General features: G+C 39.9%; 2 protein-coding genes across 4 annotated transcripts in view; one reads left to right on the top strand and one right to left on the bottom strand.

Annotated features, from left to right (window-relative positions):
* Positions 1-11,485, bottom strand: part of LOC135775631 (zinc finger protein 646) — a 34,728-nt gene extending 23,243 nt beyond the window's left edge. The window contains exon 1 of the mRNA XM_065286021.2: positions 11,359-11,485. The gene's annotated coding sequence lies outside the window, so the exon portion shown is untranslated. The remainder of the gene's footprint in view (positions 1-11,358) is intronic.
* On the top strand, positions 11-22,105 carry gnb3b (guanine nucleotide binding protein (G protein), beta polypeptide 3b). Of its 3 annotated transcripts, XM_065286077.2 has the most exons (9): positions 11-130; positions 10,721-10,814; positions 10,906-11,051; positions 11,215-11,278; positions 11,372-11,528; positions 11,609-11,675; positions 11,996-12,197; positions 12,422-12,638; positions 20,349-22,105. In XM_065286077.2, the coding sequence occupies exons 2-9, from the start codon at positions 10,758-10,760 to the stop codon at positions 20,453-20,455; spliced, it is 1,017 nt and encodes a 338-aa protein (XP_065142149.1). In that variant the 5' UTR covers positions 11-130; positions 10,721-10,757; the 3' UTR covers positions 20,456-22,105. The 3 variants fall into 3 exon arrangements, with proteins under 3 accessions (XP_065142149.1, XP_073668848.1, XP_065142157.1); XM_073812747.1 differs by lacking the exon at positions 20,349-22,105 and having other exon boundaries at positions 12,422-13,080; XM_065286085.2 differs by lacking the exon at positions 11-130 and having other exon boundaries at positions 10,583-10,814.
* The last annotated feature ends 376 nt before the right edge of the window (positions 22,106-22,481 follow it).

The raw sequence follows: 22,481 nt of genomic DNA, 5'->3' as shown, positions 1-22,481 counted from the left end.
ACAATTGAGATTAAAACTGAACTTTGGGTTTGAATATGAAAACGTCCTGAAACGTGTGCTTCTGTTTGAATTGGAAATACCACCAACCAAAAAGTACCATGGTGCTACCATAAGCAATGCCATGTAAATGGTAAGTTATATGAGAATCATTCAGTACATTCTTAAAAATTAAGGTGCTACTTCACAGCGATGCAATATAAGAACCATTTTTGGTTCCCCAAAGAACCTTAAGGTCAGTTTCTTAAAAGAACCATTCATTCTGCAGATGTTAAAAGTTCTTTATGGAACCATACACCCAAAATTCCTTCTTCAGTGCCAAAGTTTAGCACATTTATTTATATTTGAAGTGTGGTGTGTGATGCATAACGAACTAGTAAGGTATTGCCATCTGAGAAGTATTACTATTGCTGTCATCAATTTTAATATGTCAAAAATATTTTTTAGGCATCCTCCCCTAATCTCAGTTCATTCTTGACTTTTTATCACACAATCTTGATTTCTCCTCTCTGTGCAATATCATATCCATATGCAATACTAATTCCGTATGCAACATATTCCTTATCTATCCAAACAATAACAACACTTACTAGACTTTAACTTAACTATGCCACAATTTATCTGTTCTGTATGCATGATAAATTCTTACAATACTTGTGTTTTGCGTCTGTTATACATTATGTTCTTGTGTTGTAGGCTGCACAGTACCATCTTAAAGGAAAACACCACTGTTTTTCAATATTTTACTATGTTGTTATCTCAATTTAGACTAATTAATACATACCTTTCTTTTTTTAATGCGTTCAATTAATCTTTGTACAGGGAGTCGTGAATGTGTTAGCATTTAGCCTAGCCCCATTCATTCCTTACGATCCAAACAGGGATGAATTTAGAAGCCACCAAACACTTCCATGTTTTCCCTATTTAAAGACTTTTACATGAGTAGTTACACAAGTAAGTATAGTGGCACAAAATAAAACGTGGCGATTTTTTTAAGCGGATAAAAATGAGAACTATTGGCGCTTTTCCATTGCCTAGTACCCCACGTTTTGGTTTAGTTTGGGTCGGGTCAGCTTAATTTTAGGAGCTTTTCCACTGAGTGCAGTACGTAGTACCCGATACTTTTTTTCGTACCACCTTGGTTGGGGTTTCAAGCTACCCGAGCTGATACCAAAACGTGATGTGAAAACACTACCAGCGCTATCGCTATAATGTTAAAGATTAGCTTAACCTTAGTGCTAGCTTGCGCTGTCTCGAGCAAACATGTTGTCATCTGTGCTCTGCTATAAGTTCCCAAACTCCCTTTTAGTGATGGGACATTCAGGGACACTGTAACAGTTTTTTCCAGACTTGGAGTTTGTGGCGGCACATTCGCGATGAGCACGTCAGCATTATTTATGCTTAAATGCAACTTCAATGAGGCTCAGCGGAGCGCCGTTGACCCCACGGGTCGGGTGTTTATACAGAAACTGTCATGTGAGACAAAGGTAGTGATAAACGCGATGTGCAAACATCTATTTGTGGTGGTCAATTTTAATTTTGTTGCGGACTGATAAATAAATAAATGTATGGGAATGTACAAAGACGCTCTCACTTGTATGATGTCACGGCAGTAGGCAGCGCAAATATAACAACACTCCTATAATCCCTCCCACTGCGAAGTGTTACTAAACTCGATGGAAAAGCTAACCACGCCAAAGTGAGGTGAGCTGACCCGACCTGACCCAAACCAAACTATGCAATGGAAAAGCGCCATATGTTGTATAGGGGAAGAGCACTTCGTTTGCAGCACTTCGACTTCGGCACGCATCACTCCTGACCACTCCTCCTCTCGCTCAAACTTCCATGAGTATTACAACGCCTGAGGTTGAAAAATGATAGGTATGTATTAGTTCATCTAAGTTGAGGTAAGAACATGAAATATTGAAAAACGGTGGTGTTCCTTTAAACACAACACAATGTTTGTTCTTAAAAAAATGGGTCTTTCGTAAGCTGTATACTTCTATAAAGAACCTTCAACATCCACACAATGCCTTTTCTATAGCACAAAAGGTATTCTTGTGGTGAAAATAGGTTTTAAAGACTATTAAGTTTTTTGCGAAACAATATTGGTTCTCCTATGGCAGGACTGCAAAAAACACCTTTTGTTTAGAGTGTATTGTATTGTTTTGCACTGTAATCATATTTATGTGTAAATGTCCACTGTTAAAATGTTAAACAAACACAAAATCCTTATATGCTCAGGCTTACTTGGCCAATATTCTATTATACAATGAATATCTGAATACATTAATGTGCATCTGCTGGTAACGTAATTTGTTTTGCTTTACAGTTAACCACATACACATTGATTACACAAACTATGGCTCTTTCCACACAGCTTTTTACGGATATGTTTATTTGGGAGCTCCATCTGTGGCAAGTCATAATATTTTCACAAGATTAGACCCAGTCCATTTGGGCATTGGATAATTCTCTCTCCTGTTTACCTATTTTAATGCAGTGATAGAGAAAGTAGGAATACTGGGGAAGTTTATTTTTTTCAGAGTGTGCTTGTAGCAGCTAGGAGGCTGCTCAGGTTGCAGCAACAGTACAATTTGTCCAGTTAAAAGTTGTTCTATCACTGAAATAATTTTTTCAGACATTAAAAGAGACATTATTTAAAGGTAAAAAAACTACATAGTGTTGCTTTAAGTTTTAGCTCAAAATACTATATAGATCATTTATTATATCATGTTAAAATTGCCACTTTGTAGGTGTGAGCAAAAATGTGCAGTTTTGGGTGTGTCCTTTAAAATGCAAATGAGCTGATCTCTGCACTAAATGGCCGTACCATGGTTGGATAGTGCAGATTAAGGGGCAGTATTATCCCCTTCTGACATCACAAGCCAAGCCAAATTTTAATGACCTATTTTTTCACACGCTTGCAGAGAATGGTTTACCAAAACTAATTTACTGGGTTGATCTTTTTCTCATTTTCTAGGTTGATAGAAGCACTGGGTACCCAATTATAGCACTTAAACGTTTTAAGGAAAAGGTCAGATTTTCATGAGATGTAAGCTAGTTAAAAGTGTCTTTCATGAACTGATAATGACTGACGACATCTGTCAGGTTTCTCAACTAGGCTTGACCAAAATGGTCAGATTAGATGAAAAATTTGTGGTAGTTGACTAGTTAGTCACATAGATGGTAAAAAATGGTATTGTCTTAAAGCAGTAATTCTTAAAGTGTGGTCCGCGGACCACCAGTGGTCCGCCAAACCCCGCCAGTCGTCCGCCAAAAGATGACCTAAACTAGGCAAGTGTTTATACAATCGTCACTTATTTAAGTAGATTTTTAATGCACTTGCAAAACTGTGATATCAGTTCTTGCCATTTTGTTTTAATAACATAAAAATGGATCGGTGGCTAAACCAAAGAGGAGTCAAAAGAAAAGATCAAGCATCAAATGAAAGCAGCTAAAATCCACAGATCTATTAGTTTTGTAATGTAATAGTTTTTGTGTGTAAAATCCCTGTAATTTCAGTGATTTTGGACATTAAGTGTTTTTTTTTTTTTTTGCATTTTATTGTTACCATAGTTACAACCATAGACTTCATATACCCACCACCTCAGTTTTAAATTAATGGCTCTTTGGAATGACATTAAGTGGGACCTAGGCTGTTACAGTATGTTTCATTGCACTTTTTTCCACATGTGCAGTGTGTTGTTCATATTAAGCTGCAACCAGTGTTGGGAACGTTACTTTAAAAAAGTAATTAGTTATAGTTACTAATTACTTCTCAAAAATAGTAACTGAGTTAGTAACTGCGTTACATTATTATAAAAGTAATTAATTACCAGGAAAAGTAATTACTGCGTTACTTAAAAAAATCTAATATTTCAAATAACTTGAATACCCCTTACAAATTAAATATGTTAAATGACTAAAATTAATACTAAAGAGAAATCACAAATTTTTTGGCAGCATGTGACGATTTGAGGTGCTTTATTAGATCAGAATTACTTGCCACAGACGTGGAGAGACTTTTTCTTCATGGGCATAAGTTGCACATTACACAAACATTATTGCCTTTCACCTCAACAATGGAAAAGTAGTGCTTTATACTTCGTGTTTGCGATCGCTACCTTTGAGCTTGTTGTACTTGCCATCACCCTGTCGCCGGTGTTTTCGGAGTGATTGATGCGCGATGCCCGGGCTGCCTGTCAGTGCTTTGAGATGGGGCACAGTCATCAGCAGCACCGCTGCTCGTTGAGAAGAGAAAACGACGCGTATTTTCATGTCAGTCTACAAATGTCTCCAACCACGTCAGAAAAGATAGCTAGATTTGTCCTATAAAGTCGCTAAAGTGATAGAAAGTTGCTAAATCTAGCGACAAAGTGACAAAGTTGCTCAGACTTTTTGACACTGCTTGCTTGCTCAGACTCTTAGTCGGACTGTGCGAGTGGGCGTGCCTGTTTGTGAACTCTGCCTCTGGTTGGCTAACGTTGGAGACTAAGCCAATCACCATCAGCTATGTGGTTCTCCCACCCCCTCTAACACACAGACACACCAATCAGCATCAGTTATGTTTCTCCCAACACACACACAAGAGAAAATCAGTGTTTGGCTGAGAGAGTGAGCATACGCGGGTGAAAATCACTACAGTTAGATCAATTTTAGTAACGCGCAGCATTTTAATGTCAGTAACGATAACGGCGTTATAACGGGGGAAACAGTAATTTATTTGATTACTCGTTACTGAAAAAAATAACGCAGTTACTAACGCCAATTACTTATAACGCCGTTATTCCCATCACTGGCTGCAACTCATTTCACATTTACTTTTTCAAATGAAATAAAATTCCTATAATAATTTCTGAACATCGTTTTTGACTTGAAACAGTTGCATATTAAACTTAAATTTAGCTTATCCTTCCTATTTTGTTGTTTTTTGGGGGCATGTTAGAGTAGGACTCTGTTAGGTGGTCCTCAGAAAAAAATTGGAAGATAAAGTGGTCCTTGGGCTGAAAAAGTTTGAGAAACACTGTCTTAAACCCTAAACGGTATACATTATCTTGAGAAATTGTGATTGGTGTATGCTAGTGCTACAATAGGGTATTTGGGGTAGTTATCACGCAAAAGTACATTTGCGACTTACAGTGCATCACAAGGTACACATTTTATCAGTATATGTGTTCCCTGGGATTTAACCCACGGCCTTTTGCACTGCTAAAACAATGCTCTTCCACGAAAACAAACAAAAAAATTGTTTACATTTAGGCATTTAACATAGGCATTTATTTAAAGCGACGTAATAAAGTGATTTATAATAGGGGGAGTCAGTATTACAAGAAGTGCCCGAATATAGCAATAAATCAGAGCTTCTGTTCGTCCTAAACCATCAGTACCTTAAATGAACTTGCATCAATCTGTTAGGAAGATTGTAAAGGAAAGATTGCCCTGGTGCCATAGACTGGCGGTTACCTGGAGCACGGCTTGAGAAGATAAGCATGTTCCTGGCATGTTTACCCTGTAAATGAGATCCATTAGCTCTTTAGAGAATGGGCATCTTGGATTGCCGGATAAAGAGAAATAATCAAATGGTTTTGTTTTTGTCAACATTGATTTAAGATATGTTACATAAACAGTGGTGTGAAAAAGTGTTGGCCCCCTTCCAGATTACTTAGGTTTTTGCATATTTGTCACACTTAATGTTTCTGATCACCAAACAAATTTAAATATTAGTCAAGAATAACAACATGTTTTATATGTTATATATAATCCTCCTTACCCCGAACAAAAAGTCTCAACAGTTCGGTCTGCTGTGAATTTGTGCTTTTGACACACAGAAAGCCAAAAGTCATCATACTTTGTACTGTGGTAAGTTCATCATTTGTTTCTGTGCCCTCCAGAGTTGTAAACTGGAAAACGTCCCACATGCAGATCATGTTAAAGGGACATTCCACTTTTTTGAAAATATGCTCATTTTCAGTTAAACACTTGATTTTTACCATTTTGGAATCCATTCAGCTGATCTCCGGGTCTGGCGCTAGCACTTTTAGCATAGCTTAGCACAATCCATTGAATCTGATTACACCATTAGCATTGCGCTAAAAAATAACCAAAGAGTTCTGATATTTTTCTTTTGAACTTTTAATTTTCTGTCCGTCTTATGATGTAACTACAGAAGAGTCAAGTTTTAAATAGGAAAAATATCGAAAGTCTTTGGTTATTTTTTAGCATGATGCTAATGGTCTAATCAGATTTAATGGATTGTGCTAAGCTATGCTAAAAGTGCTAGCGCTAGGGTGGCCATTGGTGCCAGTTCAGCCAGACACGTCCCGAACATGTTTTCGGGTTCGTTCTCCGGAAGTCGCGTTGGTTGACCGCATACGTCATCAAGGTTTAATATTTCGGGTTTAATTTCAGAAAAGCAACCGTTACATTTCAAGGTAAGAATGAAACTACAATGATTGTATGTCTTAAAAGAAATAAATCTTAATTTTCTAATGTATTTTTAACTGAAATGTGAGAACCTCGATGACGTATGCGGTCGAGCAATGCGACTTCCGTAGAACGCACCAGAAAACATGTTCGGGACGTGTCCGGCGGAACTGGCACGAATAGCCACCATAGCTAGCGCCAGACCCGGAGATCAGCTGAATGGATTCCAACACGGTAAGAATCAAATGTTTACTCTAGGGGAGCTGGATAATGAGCATATTTTCCAAAAAAAGTGAAGTGTCCCTTTAAGTCTACTGAAAGATCCACATTGTCTTGTAACTAGAACATCACAGTCTTATCATCTGAACTTTCAGTTTCATTACTTTCCTCTCTCCATTGTTCTTTGTCTCTGTGACGTCCGCTCCAAAGATTCACCTGCTCTAATTCCTTAACAGGATTCCAGATTTTCCGGATATCCAATTAGATTCCGATTAAGCGAGCTCAGCTCATTTGCTCTAACAAACCAATTCAAACCTCTAAACTCCGATAACACAAAAACAGGCCCTGTCATGACCCTTCAGCAATGACACACCAAGTGATAGTATTGCTCAAATGTAGTGTGTGCCAGTAAGATCACCATACAGTATTGATTAATGAGTTTTTGAATGAATGATTCTTAAACGTTTACCTTTGGATGTTTAGTTGCACAAATCATTTTTCCAGGCTAGACTCCGTTCATCCTTTCCTCTTGTCTTTACTTTCTGCACTCACTTGTCTTTCGACCCTATAACCTAATTTTACATTTCAATCAGTTTACCTGTCCTCTGCCCTCTCCCTCTCTCTATGTCTCTCTCTTTCTCTCTCTCTCTCTGAGCTTATCCTTTCATCCTTGATCTCCTTCATCCTTCCAATCCTCATCTGTTCACCTCTTGCAGGAGAGGACGAGAAAGATAGAGTTTATCCACAGGTAAGTCACATCCAGTTTGTCGGTGCCTGTGTGGGAGGCACAGAGAGAGAGAGTGTTTGGAAAGGTGTCTTGTGGAGTCTCTGTTGTCTCATACAGAGAAAGGGACCTCGGGGCTATAGAGAAGAACACTTGCATTTAGGGTAGACAGGTGAGTTATTGTGAGAGTTCTTTACCAAGTGAGATTAATCTTGGCTTTGTCTTAAGTATGCATGAGAAAAAAATGCAATGCATTTTGCAAAGCATTGGATTGGACTATGGATCTAAGTTGCTTTATGCTTTATCAAATCAAACCGTGTTTTATGAATACGGTCGCAGCTTTCTGATATTAGTGACTTCTCTAAGTAGATCTGTGTTCACACTGCACTGAAACGTTTCTTTGCTCTTATTTTTTTTAAATTGTTGGAAAAGTTCATTGGAATGGATTGATATCCAACAAGCACGCTCAGGAGAAAACGTTTAGGAATTGGAGGTTGTTTGGATAGTCACAGCAAATATCACAGTTGTTAAAATGATGCCATCTTTGTCTTCTGAACAGGTTGTGTCAAGTTTGCAAATTTGGTAGTTTGTAGGATTAGTGCTAAAGCTCCTGTTGAGCGTAATTAAATTTTGTGTGATCTTGGAGATCAGCCTTCTTTCATTTTTTTTTTTTAGTATCACAATGAACATATCTATCACATGTAGGCCTACCTATACCCCTTCTTTCCTTGTGCTTTTGTCTTTGATCTTTCTACCCCAGGTCTCACCTGATCCTGTTGTAAAGAGCAGCCGGTAATCGGATAACATGGGATATCTTGAGCCTCCCCCAACAGCTCCTACAAGGGCTTATAACTTCTCACTAGATCTTATCTGCATACATAAATCAGTTTGCATTAAATAATAATTGGAGATCATGCAATAATCTTGTAACTATTATCATTATTTGATCCAAAAAGCATGAGATATTGCAGTACACTTTTCACTTGCAAAAGTGGCTACTTTACTGTAAATTAAGTTCATTGGGATCCCTGTCAGGGTCAGCATGATCTGATGTCCAGACTTATAATTTAGCTAATGAAGGTTAGGTTTACTGCTCATTGTAAAAGTTTTTAAAATAGCCAAATACCCAGAGGCTTAGTTAGTACTATGTCCACAGCATTAAGTAATTGCTGAACCGAGTCTATAGGATTTAGCTTATCTAATGGCATTGAGTTAAAGGTGCACTGTGTACATTTTTGGAGGATCTCTTGACAGGAATGCAATGTAAAATACATAACTATATTATCATTGGTGAATAAAGACTTTACAAAATGAACTGTATTGTTTTTATTCCCTAAGAATGAGACGTTTTATCTTCATACACTCACCTAAAGGATTATTTGGAACACCATACTAATACTGTGTTTGACCCCCTTTCACCTTCAGAACTGCCTTAATTCTATTGATAGGATAGCATCTTGCAGTTGATGGAGATTTGTGGGATGCACATCCAGGGCACGCAGCTCCCGTTCCACCACATCCCAAAGATGCTCTGTTGGGTTGAGATCTGGTGACTATGGGGGCCATTTTAGTACAGTGAACTTATTGTCATGTTCAAGAAACCAATTTGAAATTTTTGTGACATGGTGCATTATTCAGCTGGAAGTAGCCATCAGAGGATGGGTACATGGTGGTCATAAAGAGATGGACATGGTCAGAAACAATGCTCAGATAGGCCGTGGCATTTAAACGATGCCCAATTGGCACTAAGGGGCCTAAAATGTTCCAAGAAAACATACCCCACAACATTACACCACCAGCAGCAACCTGCACAGTGGCATCAAGGCATGATGGATCCATGTTCTCATTCTGTTTACGCCAAATTCTGACTCTACCATCCGAATGGCTCAACAGAAATCAAGGCTCATCAGACCAGGCAACATTTTTCCAGTCTTCAACTGTCCAATTTTTGTGCAATGTAGCCTCTTTTTCCTATTTGTAGTGGAGATAAGTGGTACCCGGTGGGGTCTTCTGCTGTTGTAGCCCATCTGCCTCAAGTTTGTGCGTGTTGTGGCTTCACAAATGCTTTGCTGCATACCTCTGTTGTAACGAGTGGTTATTTCAGTCAAAGTTGCTCTTCTATCAGCTTGAATCAGTCGGCCCATTCTCCTCTGACCTCTAGCATCAACAAGGCATTTTCACCCACAGGACTGCTGCATTCTGGATTTTTTTCCCTTTTCACACTATTCTTTGTAAACCCTAGAAATGGTTGTGCGTGAAAATCCCAGTAACTGAGCAGATTGTGAAATACTCAGACCTGCCTATCTGGCACCAACAACCATGCCACGCTCAAAATTGCTTAAATCACCTTTCTTTCCCATTCTGACATTCAGTTTGGAGATTGTCTTGACCAGGACCACACCCCTAAATGCATTGAAGCAACTGCCATGTGATTGGTTGATTAGATAATTGCATTAATGAGAAATTGAACAGGTGTTCCTAAAAATCCTTTAGTTGAGTGTACACTGCGGGTGCCTTACATGAAAGTCGCCATTTTGCGCCGCCATGTTTCTACAGTAGCCCTAAACAGACAAACTGTGTTTCGTCACTACATTACGTATCGCAGCTTCGATGCATTTCGAAAGGAAGGAGTGAGCTGTGGACCGAGCCCTTTAGATGCCGCTAAAAATCTATGATTATTTAATCCATTAAAAGCATGAGACTCAATATTTCGAATAGCTGCTTGTACAAAAGTACACTGTAAAAAAATTCCGTAGAAATTGCAGCTGGGTTGCCGGTAATTTACCGTAGATTTACATTTATGTTATTTACTGGCAAGAGTTTGTTCAAAGTTAAATGAACATTAAACATTTACAAGTCTTTGTCTTTACAGAGTAAAACTAAAAAAACAGCATCAAGCAAAACATTCTGGGAAACAAAATCTGAAGCAAAAAACAGAAAAAGGTTGATGATGATTTCTGATTCCCAGAATGCTTTGCATGAGGCTGTTATTGTATAGTTTTATTCTGTAAAGATAAAGACTTGTTAATATTTAAAATTTATTTAACTTTGAACAAACTCTTGCCAGTAAATAACATAAATGTAAATCTACGGTAAATTACCGGCAACCCAGCTGCAATAACATTGAAATTTCTACGGAATTTTTTTACAGTGTAGACGGTAAAAAATTAGTTTACACTAAATAGATAGACTGGATGCAGTTGACTGAAAGTTTGGCTTAGTCTGATATTTTTAAATGATGTCATCATCACATACATGGCCTTGTTCAGAGTTATATGAGCCTATTAGGGATTACAATTTAAAGAATTCATTATTTATTCATGGATTTACGTTTTATTTTCTGATTACATTCAGCAGTTTGTGTCAGTAAACGTCCCAATCAACATCAGCTATGGGTGAAATGGAAAAGATGAAAAAGGAGGCAGAAGGCCTGAAGACACAGATCGAGGTAAGCCTTGACACAGACAAGCTAGTAAATTTCATGGCGGTAATACTAAAACTAGCAATCTAAACAAAATGAAATACTGGTTTCTGTGTAGGCGGCCCGCAAAGCAGTCAATGACACAGACATGGCAGCGGTCGCAGCTGGGGTGGCCCCGGCCCCTCGCGTTCAACTCAAAACCAGACGGACACTGAAAGGCCACCTGGCCAAAATCTATGCCATGCATTGGGCTACAGACAACAGGTATGATTACTGCTTACTGCTCACAGTTGCCATAGATCCTGGACTAAGTAAAGCTGAAAGTAACTTTATATAGCACGCCTCATTTGTGACCCACTTTGTGAAAACCCAAATGTTACATAATATTGATCTTTTTTTTTTGCTTTTCTGCCTTTGACGTCTTAAGGCTAATGGTCAGTGCATCACAGGATGGCAAGCTTATTATTTGGGACTCTCACTCTGGTAATAAAGTAAGTTGAACTGACTCAGATTTTACATTTACTTTAATTGCTGAAGCAGCTTTACATGTAAGGGAAAGCCATGCTGTTACCTTCTTTCTTTAGATCAATGCTGTTCCCCTCAAGTCCTCATGGGTGATGACCTGCGCTTATGCTCCGTCTGGAAACCTTGTGGCCAGCGGTGGTCTCGACAACATGTGTACCGTCTACAACCTAAAGACACCCGTCGTCAAAACCGTAAAAGAATTGGATGCCCACACAGGTAAAGCATGGGATTTTCTTCTAAAGTTTACTTCATTCACTTGCATACTTAAAAATAAGGGTCTATCTCTGTCTTTATAGGCTACTTGTCCTGTGCACGCTTCATTAGTGACAATGAGATCCTGACCGCATCTGGTGACACAACATGGTATGTATGCTGCCTTTTTATATAAAAGATATTTCTGAAATACAGACTTCATCACACTGAATCCTAAAAACAAACAGAAGGATTAGTTAGAATATAACTACAGTAGAACATGAGATAGCATACTACAATACTATTCTTTATATAGTATACTGTACTTCCTATATGCATTGAATACTTACAAAATTTGCATAACATCTACATACAACAGAGCTTATTGCATGAAACAATTTTATGCTTGTAAAAAGGCAACTAGTAACCATTCAGTCATCCTTAGCAACAGATGTTGAGACCTTAAAGTCTGTTTTTGTTCCCTCTCCCAGTGCATTGTGGGACATAGAGTCTGGAAAGCAAAAGACAGTGTTTCTGAACCACGTTGGTGACTGCATGTGTCTGTCCATGTCTCCGGACATGAACACATTCGTTTCTGGTGCTTGTGACTCTCTGGCCAAGCTGTGGGACATCAGAGATGGCCAATGCAAGCAAACCTTTCAGGGTCACACGAGTGACATCAACGCCATTTCAGTGAGTTCACAAAATATACATGCAGTACCCATAACATGCAGAAGAGGGCATTGTATGTTTGAAACGTGGCCAATTTGTTTGGGCTTCCCTTCTCACTGATGTTCATCCTTTGATGGATATTGAAATCATGGCCAGTAATAATATCATTGTTTTCATGCTATGATATAAAAAAAACTTAAATATGCTACATGTTTAAAAGTGAATCTCCTTTTCTCCGCACTCAGTATTTCCCAAATGGAACTTCATTCATTACTGGCTCAGATGACTGCACATGCAAGATGTATGACATTCGCTCTGATCAAGAAGTCATCTGCTATCAGGATGCTCAGCTGAACAGCGGTGTGACATCAGTGGCTCTGTCCATGTCCGGCCGTCTCATCTTTGCCGGCTATGATGATTTCAACTGCAATATCTGGGACTCGCTAAAGGGCGAGAAAGTTGGTGAGTTGAAGGAAAGAGAGTAAGAAGATTTGTCTGTCTCTTTATCTGTCTATCGGTTTGTCCATCCATCCATCCATCTCTCTTGCTGTTTATCTATCTATCTATCTATCTATCTATCTATCTATCTATCTATCTATCTATCTATCTATCTATCTATCTATCTATCTATCTATCTATCTATCTATCTATCTATCTATCGGCTTCTCTTGTTGTCTACCTATCTACCTGTTTGTCTGTCTGCCTCTCTTGCTGTCTGTCTATCTCTCTCTTCATCCATCCATCCATCCATCTCTCTTGCTGTTTATCTATCTATCTATCTATCTATCTATCTATCTATCTATCTATCTATCTATCTATCTATCTATCTATCTATCTATCTATCTATCGGCTTCTCTTGTTGTCTACCTATCTACCTGTTTGTCTGTCTGCCTCTCTTGCTGTCTGTCTATCTCTCTCTTCATCCATCCATCCATCCATCCATCCATCTATCTTTCTGCTTCTCTTGCTGTCTTTCTACCTACATGTTTGTCTGTCAGCCTCTCTTGCTGTCTGTCTATCTCTCTCCATCCTTCATTCATCCATCTATCTGCTTCTCTTGCTGTCTTTCTACCTACCTGTTTGTCTGTCTCCCTCTCTTGCTGTCTGTCTATCTCTCTCTCTCTCTCCATCTATCCATCCATTCATTTATCTATTTATCCATCCATCCATCCATCCATCCATCCATCTATCTATCTATCTGCTTCTCTTGATGTCTGTCTACATACCTGTCTGTCTATCTCTCTCCATCCATCCATCATTCATCTATCTATCTGCTTCTCTTGCTGTCTGTCTACATACCTGTCTGTCTATCTCTCTCCATCCATCCATCATTCATCTATCTATCTGCTTCTCTTGCTGTCTATCTACCTACCTGTTTATCTGTCTATCTCTCTCTCTCTCTCTCTCTGTCTGTCTGTTCATCCATCTATCCATCCATCAATCTGCTTCTCTTGCTGACTACCTATCTACCTGTTAATCTGTCTGTCTGCCTCTCTTGCTGTCTTTCTTTCTGTTTGTCTGTCTATCTCTCTCCATCCATCCATCATTCATCTATCTATCTGCTTCTCTTGCTGTCTATCTACCTACCTGTTCATCTGTCTATGAGGCTGTTTACACTTGGCATTAACATGCGTTTTCATCGATCGGATCACAAGTGGACGAGAGAGACACATTACGTTTACACCTGGTATTTAAATCCGTCTCTTTTGTCCACTTTCGACCGCATCTGTCCTGAATACTGTGAGGGGGTGGTCTGTGAGACGGTGGGCGAGTCTCTCTGCTGTCATTCAAACCCGAGCGGGAGTAATTATGAGTTTATATGGAAGCAAACTAATATTATGTCGGAGTCCACTGCTTGTTTAGCAAGTATACATGCTGCATAGTGTTTTGTACGTTTATATGTTGGAGCCAGTGGCGTGTTTACCATTTTGGGGGCCCTATGCAAAGTCCAAGCACCAAGGCCCCCCATGCCCCAGCATTGCCCAAGGTTTTTCAATTGAATTGCACAACACTAATATTCAGTATATAGAATTAAGTGAGATATATATAAACCAGGTTTATTTTGTTTTACACTGCTTAAAATAACACTAAATTGTTACAGTTTGGTATGACAAAAATTCTTGGTTTTTAAAAAAATGTTTCGCTCCCCTATCAGATATATATTTTGCTTGCAAATGTCTTATAGGATGTATTTAAAACAATGTAATTAATACTGCAACTTCAGTGTCTGACATCCTACTAAAAAAACTAAATGAGGAAAAAGAGGAAGCATTAGATTATGATTCAGACTGATCTAACAAACTGAACTAACAAACACCAGCAAACAATATTGTAAGTTGGATATTGCTTGAATTTATGGATGGGAATCACATAACTCTCATGTTCATATTTTAAAATCAAACGTACTGTGTGAGATACAACAAGCATATAGACTAGAAATACACTAAAGATGAGATTTTAATGACAATGATGAGATACAGAATATGATTTATGTATTTTAGACATTATTTAAACCCCTGCGTGGTGTCTTTATCATGTTGTTACCTGTATGAGTGTGGAACAAAAGATGCGTGTCACCGATCAAACCAAACCACCAATCACAGGTGTGAAGCCCAAAGTCTTTAAAGTAAACTTGACCATCGAGTGAATGTTGTGCAGTTACGAGAGCACAGAAAGAGTCAAGCGAGCGCTCATTCCAGCACTTGTGTGGCTGCTTTTTGTTCGCGCTGTGCAGAGGTGCGCTGTCCCGTAGAGTTTGCTCATCTGCGCGCTCGCAAGGACGCTGAACAATATTCGCGCGTGGACAAGCGTCCGGTTTTTGTGCGCGCGACTTTTGGGTCTGATTAAACGCCATAGCCGCGCATATAATTGGTTCGCGCAACGCAGATCACTCGAGTAGCGCAGTTTCGTCCTTCTTTTGATGAGTTCGGCTTCCCATACTATATGTGCCCTCGCGAGGAAGCGCGCATATATTATTCTGCGTGCATACTTGCACATCTCTCACTCGCGCGTGCTTTATCCGTGCTTATTTGGGTCTGAATAAACGTAACATACTTTCGCACACCTTGTGGCCAGTAGGGGGCCCCCCAAGCCCGCGAGGCCCTACGCAATTGCGTGGTTTGCGTGGTGGGTAAACACGCCACTTGGAGCTTTCTCTGAATTTTCAGCGCAATTGATGAAATAGGATCGCGCAACTTTCACACGCTTTCAAAACGAAACTACGGAGATCACCCGCTTTAGTTGTATCAATGAAAGGCTAAAAATAGCGCTGTTCACCGTATGTTTACGCCAGAAGTCAAAAAAAAGACGTAAAACTTGTGTTTAATACCTCAGATCAGATAAATGGGCGGAGAGAAGGCGGTCGCGTGTGGCGGTTCGAACGCATTCAACCACATATGCGTTCCACAACTCCAAAGCGATCCGATCGAAAGTGGTTTCGACTACCTCTGAATGTGGTTGAAAGTGGTCGAAAGTGGACGAGCTCAAAACGTTTTGAACACCGTTTACACCTGGCATTAACGTCGTCCACTTGTGATCCGATCGACGAAAACGCATGTTAATGCCAAGTGTAAACAGCCTCTATATCTCTCTCTCTGTCTGTCTGTCTGTCTGTCTGTCTGTCTGTCTGTCCATCCATCAATTTGCTTCTCTTGGTGTCTACCTATCTACCTGTTAATCTGTCTGTCTGCCTCTCTTGCTGTCTGTCTTTCTGTTCATCTGTCTATCTCTCTCGTTTTGTCTGCCCATCCATCCATCTATCCATCCGCTTCTCCTGCTGTCTACCTATCTACCTGTTTGTCTGTCTGTCTGTCTGCCTCTCTTGCTGTCTGTCTATCTCTCTCTCTCTCCATCCATCCATTTATCCATCCATCTATCTATCTGCTTCTTTTTCTGTCTTTCTACCTACCTGTTTGTCTGTCTCCCTCTCTTGCTGTCTGTCTATCTCTCTCTCTCTCTCCATCTATCCATCCATTCATTTATCTATTTATCCATCCATCCATCCATCCATCCATCCATCCATCCATCCATCCATCCATCCATCCATCTATCTATCTATCTGCTTCTCTTGATGTCTGTCTACATACCTGTCTGTCTATCTCTCTCCATCCATCCATCATTCATCTATCTATCTGCTTCTCTTGCTGTCTGTCTACATACCTGTCTGTCTATCTCTCTCCATCCATCCATCATTCATCTATCTATCTGCTTCTCTTGCTGTCTATCTACCTACCTGTTTATCTGTCTATCTCTCTCTGTCTGTCTGTCTGTCTGTCCATCCATCTATCTATCCATCCATCAATCTGCTTCTCTTGCTGACTACCTATCTACCTGTTAATCTGTCTGTCTGCCTCTCTTGCTGTCTTTCTTTCTGTTTGTCTGTCTATCTCTCTCCATCCATCCATCATTCATCTATCTATCTGCTTCTCTTGCTGTCTATCTACCTACCTGTTCATCTGTCTATATCTCTCTCTCTGTCTGTCTGTCTGTCTGTCTGTCTGTCCATCCATCAATTTGCTTCTCTTGGTGTCTACCTATCTACCTGTTAATCTGTCTGTCTGCCTCTCTTGCTGTCTGTCTTTCTGTTCATCTGTCTATCTCTCTCGTTTTGTCTGCCCATCCATCCATCTATCCATCCGCTTCTCCTGCTGTCTACCTATCTACCTGTTTGTCTGTCTGTCTGTCTGCCTCTCTTGCTGTCTGTCTATCTCTCCCTCTCTCCATCCATCCATCATTCATTTATCTATTTATCCATCCATCCATCCATCCATCCATCCATCCATCTATCTATCTGCTTCTCTTGCTGTCTGTCTACATACCTGTCTGTCTATCTCTCTCCATCCATCCATCCATCATTCATTTATCTATCTGCTTCTCTTGCTGTCTGTCTACATACCTGTCTGTCTATCTCTCTCCATCCATCCATCATTCATCTATCTATCTGCTTCTCTTGCTGTCTATCTACCTACCTGTTTATCTGTCTATCTCTCTCTCTCTCTCTGTCTGTCCATCCATCTATCCATCCATCAATCTGCTTCTCATGCTGACTACCTATCTACCTGTTAATCTGTCTGTCTGCCTCTCTTGCTGTCTGTCTTTCTGTTTGTCTGTCTATCTCTCTCCATCCATTCATCATTCATCTATCTATCTGCTTCTCTTGCTGTCTATCTACCTACCTGTTCATCTGTCTATATATCTCTCTCTGTCTGTCTGTCCATCCATCAATTTGCTTCTCTTGCTGTCTACCTATCTACCTGTTAATCTGTCTGTCTGCCTCTCTTGCTGTCTGTCTTTCTGTTCATCTGTCTATCTCTCTCTTTTTGTCTGCCCATCCATCCATCCGCTTCTCTTGCTGTCTACCTATCTACCTGTTTGTTTGTCTGTCTGTCTGTCTGCCTCTCTTGCTGTCTGTCTATCTCTCTCTCTCTCTCTCCATCCATCCATTTATCCATCCATCTATCTATCTGCTTCTCTTGCTGTCTATCTACCTACCTGTTCGTCTGTCTATCTCTGTCTCTCTGTCTGCCCATCCATCCATCCATCCATCTGCTTATCTTGCTGTCTACCTATCTACCTGTTAATCTGTCTGTCTGCCTCTCTTGCTGTCTGTCTTTCTGTTTGTTTGTCTGTCTATCTCTCTCCATCCATCTATCTGCTTCTCTTGCTGTCTATCTACCTACCTGTTCGTCTGTCTATCTCGATGTCTCTCTCTCTCTCTCTCTCCCTGTCCATCCATCCATCCATCCATCCATCCGCTTCTCTTGCGGGTTACGTATCTACGTATCTGTCTGTCTGTCTGTCTGCCTCTCTTGGTGTCTGTCTGTCTATCTGTTTGTTTGTCTGACTGTCTATCTCTCTCCATCCATCAATCCATCCATCCATCTGCTTCTCTTGTTGTCTATCTACCTACCTGTTCGTCTGTCTGTCTCTCTTGCTGTCTATCTGTTTGTGTGTCTATCCATCCATCTATCTGCTTCTCTTGCTGTCTATCTACCTACCTGTTCGTCTGTCTATCTCGATGTCTCTCTTTCTCTCCCTGTCCATCCATCCATCCGCTTCTCTTGCTGGTTAAGTATCTACGTATCTGTCTGTCTGTCTGCCTCTCTTGCTGTCTGTCTGTCATTCTGTTTGTCTGTCTGTCTATCTCTCTCCATCCATCCATCCATCCATCCATCCATCCATCCATCCATCTCTCTGCTTCTCTTGCTGTCTATCTACCTACCTGTTCGTCTGTCTATCTCTGTCTCTCTGTCTGCCCATCCATCCATCCATCTGCTTATCTTGCTGTCTACCTATCTACCTGTTAATCTGTCTGTCTGCCTCTCTTGCCGTCTGTCTTTCTGTTTGTCTGTCTATCTCTCTCCATCCATCTATCTGCTTCTCTTGCTGTCTATCTACCTACCTGTTCGTCTGTCTATCTCGATGTCTCTCTCTCTCTCTCTCTCTCCCTGTCCATCCATCCATCCATCCATCCATCCGCTTCTCTTGCGGGTTACGTATCTACGTATCTGTCTGTCTGTCTGCCTCTCTTGGTGTCTGTCTGTCTATCTGTTTGTCTGACTGTCTATCTCTCTCCATCCATCAATCCATCCATCCATCTGCTTCTCTTGTTGTCTATCTACCTACCAGTTCGTCTGTCTGTCTCTCTTGCTGTCTATCTGTTTGTGTGTCTATCCATCCATCTATCTGCTTCTCTTGCTGTCTATCTACCTACTTGTTCGTCTGTCTATCTCGATGTCTCTCTCTCTCTCCCTGTCCATCCATCCATCCGCTTCTCTTGCTGGTTAGGTATCTACGTATCTGTCTGTCTGTCTGCCTCTCTTGCTGTCTGTCTGTCATTCTGTTTGTCTGTCTGTCTATCTCCCTCCATCCATCCATCAATCCATCCATCCATCTCTCTGCTTCTCTTGTTGTCTATCTACCTACCTGTTCGTCTGTCTGTCTCTCTTGCTGTCTATCTGTTTGTGTGTCTATCCATCCATCTATCTGCTTCTCTTGCTGTCTATCTACCTACCTGTTCGTCTGTCTATCTCGATGTCTCTCTTTCTCTCCCTGTCCATCCATCCATCCGCTTCTCTTGCTGGTTAAGTATCTACGTATCTGTCTGTCTGTCTGCCTCTCTTGCTGTCTGTCTGTCATTCTGTTTGTCTGTCTGTCTATCTCTCTCCATCCATCCATCCATCCATCCATCCATCCATCCATCCATCCATCTCTCTGCTTCTCTTGCTGTCTATCTACCTACCTGTTCGTCTGTCTATCTCTGTCTCTCTGTCTGCCCATCCATCCATCCATCTGCTTATCTTGCTGTCTACCTATCTACCTGTTAATCTGTCTGTCTGCCTCTCTTGCCGTCTGTCTTTCTGTTTGTCTGTCTATCTCTCTCCATCCATCTATCTGCTTCTCTTGCTGTCTATCTACCTACCTGTTCGTCTGTCTATCTCGATGTCTCTCTCTCTCTCTCTCTCTCCCTGTCCATCCATCCATCCATCCATCCATCCGCTTCTCTTGCGGGTTACGTATCTACGTATCTGTCTGTCTGTCTGCCTCTCTTGGTGTCTGTCTGTCTATCTGTTTGTCTGACTGTCTATCTCTCTCCATCCATCAATCCATCCATCCATCTGCTTCTCTTGTTGTCTATCTACCTACCAGTTCGTCTGTCTGTCTCTCTTGCTGTCTATCTGTTTGTGTGTCTATCCATCCATCTATCTGCTTCTCTTGCTGTCTATCTACCTACTTGTTCGTCTGTCTATCTCGATGTCTCTCTCTCTCTCCCTGTCCATCCATCCATCCGCTTCTCTTGCTGGTTAGGTATCTACGTATCTGTCTGTCTGTCTGCCTCTCTTGCTGTCTGTCTGTCATTCTGTTTGTCTGTCTGTCTATCTCCCTCCATCCATCCATCAATCCATCCATCCATCTCTCTGCTTCTCTTGTTGTCTATCTACCTACCTGTTCGTCTGCCTGTCTCTCTTGCTGTCTATCTGTTTGTGTGTCTATCCATCCATCCATCTGCTTTTCTTGGTCTCTACCTACCTATCTACCTACCTACCTGTCTGTCTGTCTGTTCATCTGTCTGTCTGCCTCTCTTGCTGTTTATCTTTCTGTTTGTTTGTTTGTTTGTTTGTTTGTGTCTGTCTTTCTATCTCTCTCTTCACTCATTGCCTTTCTCTCTTCTAGGAGTGTTGTCTGGCCATGACAACAGGGTGAGCTGCACTGGAGTACCAGGGGATGGCATGTGTGTTTGCACCGGCTCATGGGACAGTTTCCTGAAGATCTGGAATTGAGTTGCACGCTGAACCCAGATCAGCTGAGAAACTTGTGGCGAAAAGGATCAGGAGGGAAAATAGTTAATTCTCAGGGAACTGAGACTCTTTCTATCTCACACAAACACATAAACATCTACATGTGAGTGTATATTAAAGACTGGATCTTATTAGAGTATTTAAGTGGAATATCACAACAATCAAGAAGTCACAGGACCTGACTTGAAATTATAGTATTTTGACATCTTATAAGTAAACAAGAATGAAATCAAATAACCATTTAAGAATTTAAAATATAGTTTTTGTCTGTTTAAAATCCTCTATGATTAGATGAAAGATTATGTAAGGAATAATTAACGATTAAAAAATAATGCACACTCAAGGGGGTAATGCAGCACGACGGTGTGCATTATTTTCGAATAATTTAAATTACCGGAGTCAATTATTCTGCTTATACCATAATTACCACAGAAATTGCTAAGACATTGTGAGTGGTTATTTTAAGACATTTGACAGGTTAGGTGTGCGCTTTACAGAAAAATAATCAACACCCACGGAACATTTCTCAACCAATCAGAAAAGAGCATTCAACAACCCCATGGTATAAATGAAAATTAATGTATATTTTTTATTTTCAGAAGCTATGGTAGAATGCAGCGAAATTGTACAGTGTGGTTAGTTTTCCCCCCCCACACTGTCTAATGGCTCTTTGATGATGTTGGCAAACTTGGATATGATTTCTGAAAAACACTGAACAGTGAAAAATTTAATTCAACAAAGCACTCAAAATGACACATTTAACATCTGTATTTAATACTTTCATGCTTTTGTAGGACTTTTACATACAAGACAGTTTTTATTAAAAATATTACAGTGGTAACCTGATACGTTTCTAATAAACATAGTGTTCTGCATTAAACAATATCTTGGTGTGGTTTTGTGTATCTGTTAACCTGTGATGGCTTTTGAGGTCATTGAGATATTTTAAAGGGCACGTATGGTCCGATTCACTATTTTACATTTCCTTTGGTGTGTAAGTGTGTACTAGTACATGTTAGCAATATGCAAAAGGTACCTATCCCAAAACGATGACGCGAGTTATCATCTCCAACGTAAATCTCTTTTTGGACTACAACAAACACACGGATTGTAGGCAACAGTTTACTTCCTGGGATTGGTAATGTAGACAAGACCAACATTATCCTGTAAGTTAACTCTTGTTAGAATTACATTGTGAGCGAATCTTTCAAACATGGTAAGGAGCGTCACATTTCCGGCAGACGCCAGAGGTATTCTGACCAATCACAACGTAGAGATTAGCTGGCCAATCAGGGACAGAGCACTTTTCAAATCGATGAGTTTTGTACAAAATCACTGCATTTCAGGAAGAGAGTGAAATCTGGAGCTACAAAAATGTACGGTATGTGGAAAATAATGTGTTTTTTGAGCCATAAACCACGCAAATACATTGAATTATATCAAATATACAAAATAACCTTGTTTTTTAGCAATGAAATAGGTCCTCTTTAAATTATTGTCATCAGAAACAGAATTTGCTCTGAGCTGTACAGTGAATTTTATCCTAAGCATTTGTTGATAAACACAAAAGTTGAGTGATTATAATAGACAAAAATGCAACAGTTAATATGCAAAAATGTTTTAGGTTACCATGCTTTTCCTCTGTGTTAAAAGAAATGAAAGATAACGTCAATAAAAATATAATGTAATATTCATAAACCTGCTTTGGAACAATATTTATAGTGAATAATATAATATAATATAATATAATAAATGTTATTTAATCAATGCATTTTTTATTTCTATAGATGCATAAGGTATATAAAAATATGAATATAAAAATATAAGTTGTGCTATCAATTGTAATACACAAAATATGTGGTTTAGCCTTGTAAATATATAATTAGATGTTTCTGATGTTACGTGAAAAACCTTAATATAGCGAAAGCATAATACCTTAATTAGTTAATTAGATCGATTTTAATTAAATATTACATTTAATCATGACTTCCACCCCTTTACTGCTTGT

Source organism: Paramisgurnus dabryanus, chromosome 19, assembly GCF_030506205.2.
Source record: "Paramisgurnus dabryanus chromosome 19, PD_genome_1.1, whole genome shotgun sequence".
Taxonomy (NCBI): Eukaryota; Metazoa; Chordata; class Actinopteri; order Cypriniformes; family Cobitidae; genus Paramisgurnus; species Paramisgurnus dabryanus.
Note: the sequence above shows the minus strand (reverse complement) of the source record. Positions and strands in the feature narration are given on the sequence as shown.

Bases quoted from the DNA above. Each gene is read 5' to 3' on its own strand.
- gnb3b (XM_065286077.2), top strand. From the start codon at position 10,758: ATGGGTGAAATGGAAAAGATGAAAAAGGAGGCAGAAGGCCTGAAGACA. The intron at 11,279-11,371 runs GTAAGTTGAACT...TTCTTTCTTTAG, and splicing joins ACTCTCACTCTGGTAATAAA to ATCAATGCTGTTCCCCTCAA. The intron at 11,529-11,608 runs GTAAAGCATGGG...CTGTCTTTATAG, and splicing joins AGAATTGGATGCCCACACAG to GCTACTTGTCCTGTGCACGC.